Below are 16,002 nucleotides of genomic sequence, written 5' to 3' on the forward strand. Positions count from 1 at the left end.
ACACACACACACACACACACAAACGCACGCACGCACGCAGACATTCACATTCAAACACTAAACACTGAAATCAGACACGGGCAGTGGTGGAAAAAGCACTCACATGTTGTACTTAAGTAAAAGTATCAATACTGCAATGTTACAGGTAAAAGTCCGCTAATCAAAATTTACTTGAGTAAAAGTATTGGCATCAAAATATGCTTAAAGTACCAAAAGTAAAAGTACTCATTGTGCAGAATGTCCCATTTAAGTTTAAAAGTTTAAAAATGTATACAAATGGCCGAAAAATATATATAGGGCTGAAGTGGTTAATGTATGTTTTGTGATAATAATCTAAATCTGCAAAGTAACAAGTAACTAAAGCTGTCAAATAATTGTAGTGGAGTAAAAGTATAATATTTGCCTCTGAGATGTAGTGGAGTAGAAGTATTGAAAATGGGAAATACTCCAGTAAAGAAAAAAAAAATCCTCAAAAGTGTGCTTAAGTACAGTACTTGAGTAAATGTACTTAGTTACTTCACACATAAGGGTGGGCAATGGGCAACCTTTTCACTGAAAAACAGCCTTGGAAAACATTGTTTGGTGTGATGATCAGTGATCACCCAGTGCCAGACAGTGAAAACCACAATTGCTTGGATTTCTCGTTATACGCTGCTACTTAGAATAATGAAAGCATAGAATGAGTCAACAATTTAAAATGAAGATTAAAGGTTAACTCATTCACTGCCAATGACATCTTTTGACGTCTTTTTTTACATATTCTTTTTATCTTCCATTCACTTCCAGGTTAATTTATTTCGGAAATATTCTGTATCTCGGCTCCTGTGTGTTACTATGTATTTTTGGCGAGACGTGCTATTTTCAGCGGCGTATAACAAGCGAACGGGAGGTCGCCGTGACATTTTTTTTCTTCTTCCCGGAAGCACAGTGAAACCCTCCGTGATTGGCAACCGTAAGGGGATCGATCGTACTGGAGATAAATATTCTGTGACAACTAAAATCGCTGGCAGTCTGGGCTTTATTTATGTATTTACTCTGGCAGTGAATGAGTTAAGATAAATCTAGGGAGAAACATGTAATGCACGTCAAACACTAGTCCAAACTAATCACCTGGTAGATTAAAAATGAAGTTGTTGACAACCCCTGCTATATATAGGCTAATTCTGAGAGAGGGGGCACACACCCACACCCACACCCACACACACACACACACACACACACACACACACACACACACACACGGGGGAAGAGGTGGAGATGAATGCTGTTTGCTTGTCCGCAGATGCATGAAGTACAGCATGTTATTTAGATAACATGCTGTTTGGACAGATGCTTGGCTTGATGTTTACTCGCTGCTGTCCCGGTTCGTTACCTTGTAGCCCTTATAATTGTTTTCTTCTTGGTACTCCATTTACTTGACCGCTTACAGTAAATATTCTTTGGTGTTTGCGCAAGCTGATTAATGTTACATAACCACCCCATGGGTCAAACACAGCTGCATTGTGACTTTATAGAGCTTACAGCTGGTCTGCACTGGGAGTCGACGTCTGCTCCGTCTCTCCCTCCTCTCCGTCAGGCACGTAAAACTAGAGCCCGACCCATGCAAGATGTTTGGGTCCGACCCCCACTTTTTGGACCACAGATTACTGAGGTTTTGTAGCAATATTTTGTAAGAAAAAAAGAAGACAAGAGAGTCAATCCTTTCCAAGATTATCTTTTTTAAATGTCATATGGTGAAGTGAGAGAGGGAACCAACGTTCCGAGTGGGAGGGGGAAAAAGGTGGGGCTAATGTTGTTTTTAACGTTCTCTTTTACTTAAACCAGGGATTTTTTACGTTTTTCAGGCCAAGGACACCCTAGCTGAGAGACAGATGAAGCAGGGACCCCCTCTATATTGTCTAAAATTGTGTTGCAGATTAAACTTTTTTCCCTCTACACCCTATACCTCTTTGGCAAAAATAGCAGATCTACAAGCTCACAACGCCTCGCGAGGCGTTGTGAGCTTGTAGATCGGCTATTTTTGGCTAAACATTCTCCTCAGAAAAGGGATGCTAGGGTTCCCGGACCCCCTGTTGAAGACCCCTGATTTAAACTATTCAATTATCTCGTATTGTTGTTGTTATGTTGGGCGTGAAGTCCTGTACATGTTTGTATGTTTATCTGTATGTACAGTACGAGATACAAAAACAAATACTGTATAATTCCCTGTCTAAGAACACTCTATATTCTCCATGCTGAATAAAAAAAAACTCAAAAGGAAAAAATAAAAATAAAAACATAGACCTTACACTTACACCTCTGCGTGTCTGTCTGCATGTGTACATGTGCGTCATGCTGTTGTATGCACTGCATACTATGACTCGTGTCCCACTCCCCCTCACCTCGTAGTAGCTGTTTGATGTCCTTGCTGGCGTGGGAGGTGGTGAACTGGTTGACGATGTCCAGGGCCGTCTGGTTGTACGTGTTCCTGATGTTTACATCCACCCCAGCCTGGGGAGGAACAGGTTAAACATTCATTAATACAGTACACACAACTATGACGATGTTGACATCTACCCTCGCCTTTAACCAGTGGTGGAACAAGTACTCGCATGTTTCACTTGAGTAAAAGTGTCAATACGGCAATGTAAGGAATACTCTGTTACAATTAAAAGTCCGGAATTACAAATTTACTTGAGTAAAAGTACAAAAGTATTGGTATCAAAATGTACCACATGTCGAAAGTGCTCATTATGCAGAATGTCCCATTTCATAAGTTTTCAAATGTATACAAATATTTTGAAAATAGCCACATTGTGAGCTTGTAGATCGGCTATTTTCAAATGGACGAAATGTATATAGGGCTGAAGTGGTTAATGTATGTTTTTGTAATAGTAATCAAAATCTACAAAGTAACTATTAACTAAAGTTTTAAAATAATTGTATTGGAGTAAAAGTATACAATATTTACCAGGACCTCTAGTACAGCTGGTTTTATCTCCTACCGGTACCTAGTACTGCTGGTTTTATCTCCTACCAGGACCTCTAGTACTGCTGGTTTTATCTCCTACCAGGACCTCTAGTACTGCTGGTTTTATCTCCTACCAGGACCTCTAGTACTGCTGGTTTTATCTCCTACCAGGACCTCTAGTACTGCTGGTTTTATCTCCTACCGGAACCTATAGTACTGCTGGTTTTATCTCATACCGGGACCTCTAGTACTGCTGGTTTTATCTCCTACCAGGATCTCTAGTACTGCTGGTTTTATATCCTACCAGGACCTCTAGTACTGCTGGTTTTATCTCCTACTAGGACCTCTAGTACTGCTGGTTTTATCTCCTACTAGGACCTCTAGTACTGCTGGTTTTATCTCCTACTAGGACCTCTAGTACTGCTGGTTTTCACCTTCAGATGGGCGTCCGCGGCCAAATACATATCGATTTGGGGATCCTTGACACAAAAAAAGTGTGAGAACCACTGAACCAAATGCCTCACATGTGAATGTGATGAGGTAGTACTAGTGTCCCCTCACGGGCCAGTCACACGGAACATGACATCTTTGCTGAGGAAGTGACTTCATGAGAGAGACAAATGGGTCACAGGGGACGAGGAGGAGAGAGGATTATACAAGACACTACGGAGAGAGTGATTGTGAAATCAACCTTCACAGCAAAATCCTGTGGTAATGTTTTTAACTCTGAGAAGCGCACAGATGTGACCAGAAGTGTATGGTTACATCTGTGTCACTGGCTTTGCACTGTAGAACAGATTTCAGATATGATGACAGCTGTTGTTGCTCATTTTCCTTCTAACTTTTCTGATGTCCGTTTCGTCTCAAGTCTCACATATGAAGCTTTTTAGCTGACACTCATCCAAAGCAACTTAAAGGAACTCGTTGCCTTTTTTCAGCATCATCTCTGAGTATGGGTCTTCAGTAAAGCTCGCTACGGGACGGTGTCATTTTTGTCGACACACACTGTGTCTCAGAGGTGACATCATCTGTGGTCATGTCAAACATTTCTTTTCATCATTGTATTAATCCTCTGCTAAGCAGAATCTGTCAGCACCACTGCCCTAAACGTGTAGTGTTGTTGTTAGTAGGAATAAACACAGAAGCACCTGGGAGGAGGTGGACTAAAAAAGGGGAGGAGCCCAACCGAGTTCCTGTCTCTACACAAAAAAGGAGGTGTTGCCCCCAGAGGTTTAAGGCATGAATGCAAGAACAATGGCTTCCATTTCAGCATGCCAACTGTCCAGGAAGATAAAATGGCTGCAGTTTCTATTAGCTTGGAATGCCCATCGATGATGTCGCTGGTAGGCAGGTTTCTGAACTGTCCAACAGCCCTCCAATGAGAGTGAGTAGACAGAAATGGTGCCGTCTTATCAGTGAGGACCAATTAGCCTATATGAAGATACGGTTGAAAATGGGTGACGTGCTACTTCAAGTTAATTTGTGATTTCATCGAAAAACTAGTCTGAAAACAAACGCATAATATGGAATATGGCTGCATTCTCAAGGTCTAAATTACAACGTCTGAGAATCCCACACGGATCATCGCAGTCATCACACTCATTACGCTGTGGCAAAGGCAGATTATAGTCAATTATAGTCAATGGGAGCAATTAAAAGGGGAACTTTGCAGATTTTGTTTGCGTGAATCCATATGGTTCTATTGTGAGGAGGACATAATGTGGAGTCACTGAGTCCCATCGTTCTACGTCGGCCGGTGACATGTTTCCAGTGCAAAGAGAGAGAGACAACGTACACAACAGAACACATGTAGGAGTCCTTGTCACAACAGGGCGACAGGAATCACGTTAAATAAGGGTGCGGTTCTCTTTAAGCAGTGGGTGGTCTTTATATTGTGTATAACGTAGAATAAAGCTGTTTTTGGTGTTATCGCGCTGATGTTCTACATACAGCCAACCATACATTGCAGATTAACCTTTGCTTTTATGAAATATCCGAGACGACCATTAGGGGTTTATGGAAGAAGCTTCCTAACGCGTGTTCCATTGCCAACAGGCTCTATGCACAGCAGCCATGAAAGAAATTGGGCCTCTTCTAACTCCCTTCACAGGTGTTACCAATGATACTAATTAAGGCTCTGTTCCATTCTGGTCAAACGGAAACTGTGCTGACATTGTGCATGTTGGCTCACTGGAAACACTTGAGGGGGGTTCCAAATGGCCCCTTGTGGGTGTGTAACTCTGAGAGTGTACAAATGGAACCAAATGGACCCGTAAGGGTCCATTTGGTTCCATTTGTACACTCTCAGAGTTATGGGGTTCCAAGAAATTAAAAGGTTTGAGAACCACTGTGCTACACGAAATGGAACAGAGCCTTCATTAGCATCATTGGTAACACCTGTGAAGGAAGTAAGGAAGAGGTCCAATATGGTTGCTGTGAATAGAGCCCATTCTCTTAAAATAATCTTCTAATAATCTTCAAGCTCGTAGATCGGACCTATTTCCAGTTCCAAATGACTGAATGAAATCAGTGGCGGTGACTGAGAACTTTAAAAATCCACGCCGGGGCGTTCCTTGGACGGGACTTACGTCTAGCAGCAGTCGGACCACCTCCGTCTTGCCGTAGAGGGAGGCCTCGTGGAGGGCGGTGCCGGCCTTGGTCGTCTTGTTGATGTCGATGCCCGCCTTCAGCAGCAAGCTGGCATACAGGAATGTAGAGAGAGAGAGAGAGAGAGAGAGAGAGGGAGAGAGAGAGAGAGAGAGAGAGAGAGAGAGAGAGAGAGAGAGAGAGAGAGAGAGAGAGAGAGAGGGGTAGAGAGAGAGAAGTTAAAACCAGGTACACAGACGTTGGTGGCGTGCGCATAGACCCACGGGGCTGCACTCTCTCCTCAGACATGGCTTAAGAAGGACTTCTGTGATCAGGGTTGCAGTCAGACATGAAGGCCGCTAAGTCTGAAGAGATCTAGGGGTGTACTGGGTTCTCAACGTGGGGGTCCCTGAGGAAGTGTGGGGGGGGGGGGGGTCCCCATGCAGTTAACACATGGGGTGCCAGGTTTTTTTAAAAACAGAGTACACTGAGTGCCAGGATTTTTAACCATTTTTGAGGAGCCGAGATACAGGCTTTTGAAGTCATAAGTTAACCAGGAAGTGGATTGGAGACTAAATCTTCGGAAAATGATATCTCCTGGTGCTGTGAAGAAAAAAGAAAAGAAAAAAAAAATGTTTTTGTTTTTTTTTCCCCCACATTTTTTTCCCCCCCAAAAAACGTATATATACGGTTTTGGCACTCCATGGTTGTATTCCCAATGTGTTAAATGATTGATAGTCAGTAACAAATGAACCCTTTGCAGGAGGTCTATAACTCGGGAGAGTGTACAAATCAGTACAAATTTGTACTGAGTTCAATGCAGAGTGAGGATTTACAGTGTAGATTGGTCCGCGGTTGGGAAACGCTGGACTTATGCATATCTCTGCCAGAAACCAGCTAACTCCAAAATGTTAATTTTTCCGGAAAGGAAAAAAAAATGGAGTTAGGAGGTTTTGTTCATCATTGATAAGAACAGCTGAATAGACCTCCAAGCTCACAATGAGGTTGGAGGTCAAAAGGGGGTGGAGCCTGGAGTCAGCAAGTCCCCACTCCGGTGAAGTTAGCTGGTTTAGCAGAACGTTTGAGGATCCAATGGAGTTAACTGGTTTTGCCAGAAGCACTTTTTAATGCTTTTTATTGGTTCAATATTTTTTTTTACCAACACACAGACATAAAGGGTGTTCAATAGCACTGATTTATGGGGAAAAAATGCAAACGCCTCAAAATGGAGTTAGCTGGTTTCTGCCAGACAGCAACGATATCAAACTGGGGGTCCTTAAAATGTAAAAAGGAGAATCATTGCTCTTAACAGTATCACTGAAGTCAGGTCTAATAGTCCAGGCTCAGCTCTGTTGAGTGTCTGAGGATTCAGACAGACAGACAGACAGACAGACAGATAGACAGTGCGTTACAGTAAAAACGTGACACGGACACTCCATCATTTCCATGGGAGACTTGTTTTACGGCGAAGCCTGGACAGCGTCTGGGATCTCTTTGTCTCAGCGAGGTGCACACACACACACACACACACACACACACACACACACACACACACACACACACACACACACACACACACACACACACACACACACACACACACACACACACACACACACACACACACACACACACACACACACACACACAGCTCGAATGCCAGCTCTCTTTCAGTCACATGGATCTCTGGTATTAGGGAGGAATGTGAGCGGGAATTTCAGAGCCGTTCTGGGAATTCGAGGCACGGCAGGCAGATTGAGAGAGTGGTGGGAGAGCTACACGCTCTCTCTCTCTCTCTCACACACACACACAGTAGTACCATATGAGCGCTACAGTTGACTGGCCCCAAACCCCCCCCCCCCCCCCCCCCCCCAACGCAAAATGTTTTGGCCACAAACCAATAGCCCTGCCCTGCACTCTGAACAATCTCTACATCAGTGGTTCTCAAACTTTTTCATGTCAGGGACCACCCAAAATTATATGTATTTGACCGCGGACCCTAGCCTGGTAAACCCTCCCTCCGGAAATCTCATTTCAATTCGATTTCAGAAAGGTGTCTGGTCTGAAACGCCTTTCTCCAATAATCGCTCTGCTCGCCGAGCCGACGAGCCTATCAGCGTCGTCGCTCATTGTTCTGTGATTGACAGCGACAGTTGGCCAATCAGGTGGCGAGTTCGAGTGAGCCCGAATGAACCCGAGTGCAGCCTGAGAGCCGCCGAAAAAAGACGAACGGCAGCCATTGTTGTTTGTGCGAGTGCCTTCACTTCTTACTTTCAGTTTTATAACGCTTTCAAACTTCTTTTTTGAGGCACGGAATTTACTTATAAGATATCGTTTGGATAGAATTTAGTTGTTTAACTTCATATATGTGGTCAATTAATCATGACAGAGCCTATTTAAAAATATAAATTTAGAGAACCGGCAGGGGCGGGGAGTGACACGCATGTATCCCAATAAGGCAACCTATTTTCGGCATGGCCGTCCCAAAAGTCCCGTTGCGTCACATAGTCTGGAGCTCGTCAAATTGAACTGCTCATTGGCTGAAGGGGAAAAACGATCATTGGTTGAAGGGGTTGTCAGTCAACGGTATTACTCCCGCCCAACTCCAGCCCACAGCGATTATTGCAGAAAGGCGTTTCAGACCAGACTCCTTTCTGAAATCGAATTGAAATGAGATTTCCGGAGGGAGGGTTTACCAGGCTACGCGGACCCCCCATCTCAAATATTTTGAGATATATATTCAAACATTTGCACACATTTTCACGGTTTAAAAAAAAAATAGCCAAAGTATAAAAGGTTAACATTATTGTAATGCTATATTAACAGATTTTGCTGAGGACCCCCTGGAACACCCCCCCCCCCCCCCAAGGACCCCATCCTTACAGACACACATTCCACTGAGTCTGTATCAGAATGACATAGGACCGTATACACTATATGCCCATATATGGAGTATGACTGATGTCATCAATGTGACGTCATAGTACTGATGTCATAGACTTGTATGATCCCTCGGCAAGGAATGGAGCAGCCGACCAAAAACGAACGGCAGCCATCTTTTTTGACCGCAGTGTTTTCTACTCTCTTTTAAACTTCAAAACGCTCTCAAACGTCTATTTTGAGGCACGGGATTTACTTTTAAGATATCGTTTGGATAGAATTTAGTGGTTTAACTTCATATATGTGGTCAATTAATCATGACAGAGCCTATTTAAAAATAAAAAGAAAGAGAACCGGCAGGGGCGGGCAGTGCTACGCATGTATCCGAATAAGGGAACCTATTTTGGGCATGGCCGTCTCAAAAGTCCCGTTGCGTCACATCAGTCTGGAGGTGGTAAAAATGCACTGGCTGAAGGGGAACACAAATACTGCTGATTGGCTGAAGGGGTTGTCAGTCAACGGTATTACTCCCGCCCAACTTCAACCCACAGCCAAATTGCCGAATGGCCGATCATGCCAGACTCACTCCGGCCGAGGTTGAGGACCACTGCCTTAAAGCACAGCAAAAAGGAGGACACACTGAGCCACCGGGCGATCATGAGAGAGAAGTGTCTTCTCTCTCATTTACCCGCCAGATAACTTGTCCTAATCTCCCCCCCTGCTAATGGCTGTGTTTCATCAGAGTGTGAGCAGAGTGACATCACAGGGGTCATGTGACCCGCACTAACACGGTGACATCAGAACTGTTAACTATCAGCGGGTGGCAAATAACGGAGTGGCAAGTCTCTAGAGTTTCTTGAGTAAGCAGAAAATACATTTTCCGGTAGGGATACCAATTTTATACACATTCAGGAGAGACAACTGGAAACTGGAACGGGAAGATGACAACATTTAAGCTGATAAATTATCTCTGGAGAGTTTTCTCTCCCGATTGGGTAAAATGTGTATATCGGCCTGAAAAAGTATTTTCCGTTTACTAAAGCAGTGTTTCTCAAACTTTTTTTGTGCCAAGACCCCCAAATTGACATTATTATATTTGGCCGCGGACCCCCATCTGAAAAAAAATGTGGGGACCTCCAGAAGCAAAGATATATTCAAAGATTTGCAAAAATGTTCATGATTTTTCAAACATAGCAGATCTACAAGCTCATAGCGCGGCACTCAGTGCCGCGCTATGAGCTTGTATCTGATATCTTTGAATAGCCAAAGTTAAAGTGGTTAAAATTATTGTGATGCTACATTAACTACTTTAGCTCGGGCCCCCCTTGGTACCCCACCCAAGGACCCCTGGGGGTCCCCGGACCCCCGCTCTGAGAACCAATGTGCTAGAGCTGGAGAGACCCGCCCCTTGTTACTGAACAAACACTCTAATGCAATGACCACTTTCACCTCCGTTTTAACCCATTAAGAACGCATCTGTGTCACTTTTTCATTTGAGCTAAAAAGCATCTATATATACAATTTGAATCCTGCGCCATGTCGGTTGTCAGTATGTACGTACGTTGTATGTGGCCAGTGTGACGTAATCTGACATCACGCCAGTGTGACGTAATCTGACATCACGATGAGACGGTCGTCCCGAATATGGACACAACGCCAGTGTGACGTAATCTCACGACCCTGACATCACGCCAGTGTGCGCCAGTGTAAGGCTGTCGCATTCTCCCATGTGTCGTTTCTGATTGCTCTACATTACTAACAATGCCTACAACTTCACACAAACATCACTGTCTTCACTCTCACATGATCCATGGTGGACGTCTCACATTGTGTGCTTGACTCCTGCCTTCGCCTTTTCTCCCATTCTGCAGGCTCTGCCATGACAACCTGTGGGCCTGACGACGTCGCCACTGTCTTTCACACCATTTCATTCTTATACACCTTTTACACCAATAAACTGCTCACTTCATCTCCTGCCATTTGGTCTCTCTTTTAACATTGTACACCACTGCACACTGCTCACAGGTCTGCCATGCCAGGTGTGAGTAATCACAAAGTGGGTTTGGGTCCTTGCAGAGGTGATGCACGTCACCTCCTCTTTAGGTGCCTGTAAGGTGGCACTGCAAAGTGAACGACGCGTCACGCTAGACGTTCGGGCCGCGTAGCGGCCCGAACTTCTAGTTATTTTACACTTTGGGCTATTCAAAAATAGCAGATATACAAGCTCATAGCGCGGCACCGAGTGCCGTGCTATGAGCTTGTAGATCCGCTATTTTTGAAAAATCGTGAAAATGTGTGCAAATCTTTGAATATATATATTGTTTAAAGTGAACATTTTTAACTCTATTCTTTACTTCTGGGGGTCCCTGGAACAAAATATTTTGAGATGGGGGTCCGCGGCCAAATAGATTATAGATACATTTTGGGGTCCTTGACATGAAAAGGTTTGAGAACCACTGACATAGCAACATACGTTTTTTTCATAAACTGTTTGTTTTAGGATTTAGAACACATTTTGTAGAATCGGAACCTCAGGCCGTAATGGGTTAATAAGTGAACACTCAGAGTGACTTTATGGTGTAGCGCGCTGGACAGGACGATGAGAGACTGTTTCTAGAGAGGAAGCCGGGGTGTTCGCCGTGGTGGATAAGTGGAGTGGACCGTCTAATCCGGCCTCCGTAACTAACTGACCCATATAAACTCCTGGGACACGCATTAGCCCATTTAGACCGGGAAAGCATCATTTTTAGATTTAATTTGGCTATTCAAAAGAAAAATGCAGATATACAAGCTCATATCGCGGCACCGAGTGCTACGCTATGAGCTTGTAGATCTGCTATTTTTGATTTTTTTTGAAAATGTGCGCAAATCTGCCCGATTCTACAAATGCCGTCTAAATCCTGACAGTTTTTTTGAAGAAAAAAAAAAGTATGGCGCTATTATATCAGTGGTTCTCAAACGTTTTCATGTTAAGGACCCCCAAAATGATATGTATTTGGCCGCGGACCCCCATCTCAAAATATACTGTTCCAGGGACCCCCCAGAAGCAAAGATTTGAGTTAAAAATGTTCGCTTTCAAAAATATATATTCAAAGATTTGCACAAATGTTCCCGATTCCAAAAGAAAATAGCAGATCTACAAGCTCATAGCGCGCTAAGCGCGGCACTCGGTGCCGCGCTATGAGCTTGTATATCTACTATTTTTGAATAGCCCAAAGTATAAAAGGTTAAAATGATTGTGATGTTAAAGTGGTTTACACAGATGCGTTGCCGGTTTTAATGGGTTAAGAGTGCAGCGAGACTGTAAGCAATGACAGAAGTGGGTCATAATAATGACAGCGTCTCGCTCCGCTAGACTCCCTCTCTCTCTCTCTCTCTCTCAGGCTGGTGGCGAATCAGCTGGTAGCCAGACATGGGAACACACTGTACCAGCAGTGGTTCCCAAGCCTTTTTTTGAGCTCTGGAACCACTAGAGCAGTGATTGATTCTCAAACTTCTTTTCATTTTGAGGACCGCCTGTTTGATATGCATTATGGCACGGACCCCCATTTTCCATACAATTTTCTGTCTAATCTGTAAAATATGAACTCAGAGAGAACCAACTTTGAGAACTACTGCATTAGAATAAGTCGTCAAGGACCACCCCAAACCCCACCTCACAACATATATTTTTTATGATATAAGAAGGCATAACAGTCTTATATGTATTAATTTATTCATTTAACATTAATGATCTTAAAGCTGGATTTATACTTGGTAGTGCCTAAGTGTCGCGCACCAGACATTGCCGGTAAACAAGCTTGAGCGTGCTATTTTCGGTGCGCAACACTACGTGCAACTAAGCATATCAAGCCTTTAACAGTCAATGTTTCAGTCAATGCTTTTATGAGTTACAATTTCTTCTTAAACTGTACGGACAATTTTTAGCGGCGCTGGCGCCGCTCTATACATAGTATAGAGCGGTCCTGCTCTATACCTGGCTTTTCCGTCAACGTTCTGATTGGTCAGGTCTGTCAACGTTCTGATTGGTCACGCCCGCCAAGGTTCTGATTGGTCAGGTCCGTCAACGTTCTGATTGGTCAGGCCCGTCGAGGTGATTTTTAGCTCTATACCTGACTTTGTCCGTGTTCACCGTCAACGTTCTGATTGGTCAGACCCGTCAACGTTCTGATTGGTCAGACTCGTCAACAAAGTGATTGGTCAAGCTTCACGTGACACATGGCTATAAACACATTATAAACACATATCGATGACATAATGTATCAAAGGCGCCGCTACCTTCACACAGAGTGTGATTTTTTTTATATGTTTAACAAAGGTACAACATACAACAAAAAGTAGGAGGGGAATGATGTTTTTGCCCCATCTGTCTGTCTGTGTGTGGATAATCTCACAAACCACTGCACAGAACAGTCAGTGCCAAATGTCTTGTACACACTGCAGTAGGCCAAGGAAGTAAATATATCAATATTTTCCAAATATTCTGAATTCGGAATATTCTCAGATCCAACAAACCTGCAAGCTATATTTGGACATTAATAGGACATTATGATGGCAGAGATTCTCTTCACTGAATGCGCCTTTCTAGTCAAGTATTTGTTAATAGTTGATCAACAGTTTTCCATACAAGTAGAGGGTACTATGGTGATCAATATCCATATTAAGTCGATCAACAGGTATCTGCTTCCCTGATTGGCCAACCCAACCATTCGGCTATGCGGATTGGCCAAGTTAGCGTGACGCGTTTGTGCTGTTGTACCAACAAAAGTGGCAGCATGCACGACGAGGCAGCATTCTTTCACTAGGGCAATGCTAAATGAATCTAGTTGGATTCACTGGTCTGCTGGCGTGAGCGATGCTACGCTCGACGGTGCATCAGGTCAAACCAGGACCAAAGAAGCACTGTGTCGCTGTAGCAGCAGGGCACAATGTGTACTGTTTTGATGTTGATGATAGTGTGCACGTCTTCAACACACGGTAATTGTTCTCGATGAAGGTATATTCAGACAGCTGGAATAGAGTGAACAAAAAAAGAACTAGAAAAAGTGCTCCTCGGAGCACAAGTCTCCGCCAGCAGACTTGGGAATGTTGGGAATGTTCTACTTCTTATGTTCTAATTCTTACAAAAAATAGAACATGTTACTGTGTCATAGTAACATGACACAAGTGTCCTATCCGTCTGTATAACTGTCCTATCCGTCCTGTCTGTATAAGTGTCCTATCCGTCCTGTCTGTATAAGTGTCCTATCCGTCCTGTCTATGTAAGTGTCCTATGTAAGTGTCCTATCTGTCCTGTCTGTGTAAGTATCCTATCCAATTGTCAGCCATTGCTCAGCCATTGCTTAGCCATTTCGTGATTATTCCTGTCTTACCTCACTTTGAAAGAGGCTAAGACTCTTTCAAAGTGACACATGTATTTATAGGCCGCTATATGTCACTAGCCAATCAGATCACACTATTTCACCGTATTGTCACGTGTCACGTGAGGCTTGACCAATGTCAGCTTGACATGTGGAAAGTGAAAACAATGTCTCCTGGCGGAGACAAAAAGCAAGGAACTCACCGCTGTACTGATAGAATGTGTCGCCTACCTCTGGGGCGGGTCTACTCGCAAAAAGAAGTACTGCAACGAGCTTTACGCATTTGATGTCAACACCTACGGATGGTCCGAGCCCAAAGTTTCCGGAGCGCTTCCAGAGGCGAGGCGCTCACACTCGGCCTGTGTTTTGGGGAAGGTCATGTATGTCCATGGAGGATGCAACGACCTGCCTGGAAACTATAATGACACCTACAAGCTGGACACCGCCACGATGGTCTGGCCTTTAATCAACGCCAGAGGCACTCCGCCACCTGCTTCGTCGTGTCACTCTGCCACCATCATCGGGACAAAGACGTTTGTGTTTGGGGGCGGAGAGGACCGCAACAACGACATCAGAGTGTTTGACACAGAGAGCAACAGCTGGCTGAGCACACCTTCTGCACAGCTTCGTCCAGAAAGACACTGGGGTCATGCGGCCTTTGCCTACGACGGAGAGCTGTACATATTCGGTGGCCACAACTCTTATCTGACTCTCGGCGATCTGTGGAAATTCAACCCAGAGACCTTCTCCTGGAGGAAGGTTGAGCCCAAGGGGAAAGGCCTGTGTCCGATGTATGAGGCGTGTTGCTGCACGGTTGGAGATCGCGTCGTCCTCTTGGGAGGATACAACGTCTTCATGGGAGTTCCAGGGGAGAACCTGTACATGTTGGACCCAAGTCCTAGTCTGACGACTTCATGCAAGCTAGAGGTTATTCGGTACGGTCTAGAGCGGTCGGAACTCCGGCATCACATATGGTGGGAACTGGCAGCCATGACTACTGGCAGCAACATAAACGTGCTTGAGCCTGCTAATACAATCTTTAGTGACATGTTTTGGGAGATTCACTCATTAATTCATTCAAATATTTATTCATTCATTCGGTACAGAATGGTTCCGGGGATATGGTAAGTATGGTAAGTGCCCTAAACACTTGCCCCCCCCCCCCCCCCCTCCCTTACTGTCCGTATTATCATGTGTGCCAGGCTGTGTAAGAAGCTGTCTTTGCTCGACACTGATATGAGGATGTTGTCATGTTCTGACAATCTGAATGTTACAGGATCAGGCACATCCTCCACCGACTAAGCAGCATCATACATGTCCCGGTTGTCCTGATTATTTTTGAGTGGTGCCGAAGGCAACCACTCCTATACGTGGCTTTGTCTGTGTGTCCGTATGTCTGTATGTCCGTGTGTCCACCAAGCTAACATTGGTCAAGCATCACGTGACACGTGACAATATGTTGAAAGGGTGTGCTTTGATTGGCTAGCGAGACGCATGACGAAATAGAGCCCTATAAATAGGTGTGTCACTTTGAAACATTGTTTACATGTTTCAAAGTGACATCAGTGCCATCAGCCAAGCTAACATTGGACATGTTAGCTTGGCTGATTGAACATGTTAGCCAAGCTAAGCAAGGCACCACTCACTTCACACAGGGTGTGATTTTTGGGGCGGTGTAGCCGCCCCCTATAAGTGAGTTTTGGACACCGACCAAAAAATGTGTGTACCCCCTAACCCTTCCATTGTTAATGCAAATCGATACTTTTTTCATATCAGCCAATCACATTACAGCTAGTGTCATCACCACTAACTGTAATGTGATTGGCTGACTTTGCAAATTCAGGACTGTGATTGGCTAGAGAAACACATGACACATGTGCAGCCCTATGAATAGCAGTATGGACTTTAAAAAAGGTCATTTATCCTTTTTTTTAAAGTGAGTCAGTATGTTGTGATGACCACACACCGCCCACTTCACACTGGGTGTGATTTTTTTTAACCATGTACAGTATATGCATGAATACTGTATGTGTGTATGTGTGTGTGTGTGTGTGTGTGTGTGTGTGTGTGTGTGTGTGTGTGTGTGTGTGTGTGTGTGTGTGTGTGTGTGTGTGTAGTAATACTTTCAACAGCCCCTCAAACAAAAAATAAGAAAAAAATGTTATAAAATGCAGTTATGACCTCATGGTATGGGAGCTGAAGTGTCAACTCATCAAACTTTCATTG

General features: G+C 44.1%; 1 protein-coding gene across 1 annotated transcript in view; it reads right to left on the reverse strand.

Annotated features, from left to right (window-relative positions):
• caskin2 (CASK interacting protein 2) overlaps positions 1 to 16,002 on the reverse strand; it is a 144,467-nt gene that overhangs the window by 31,765 nt on the left and 96,700 nt on the right. The window contains 2 exon segments of the mRNA XM_084072176.1: positions 2,382 to 2,490; positions 5,539 to 5,647. Coding sequence (XP_083928302.1) covers positions 2,382 to 2,490; positions 5,539 to 5,647 — 218 coding nt within the window.

This window comes from Gymnoscopelus microlampas, assembly GCF_963454915.1.
Source record: "Gymnoscopelus microlampas genome assembly, chromosome: 11".
NCBI classification, from domain to species: Eukaryota; Metazoa; Chordata; class Actinopteri; order Myctophiformes; family Myctophidae; genus Gymnoscopelus; species Gymnoscopelus microlampas.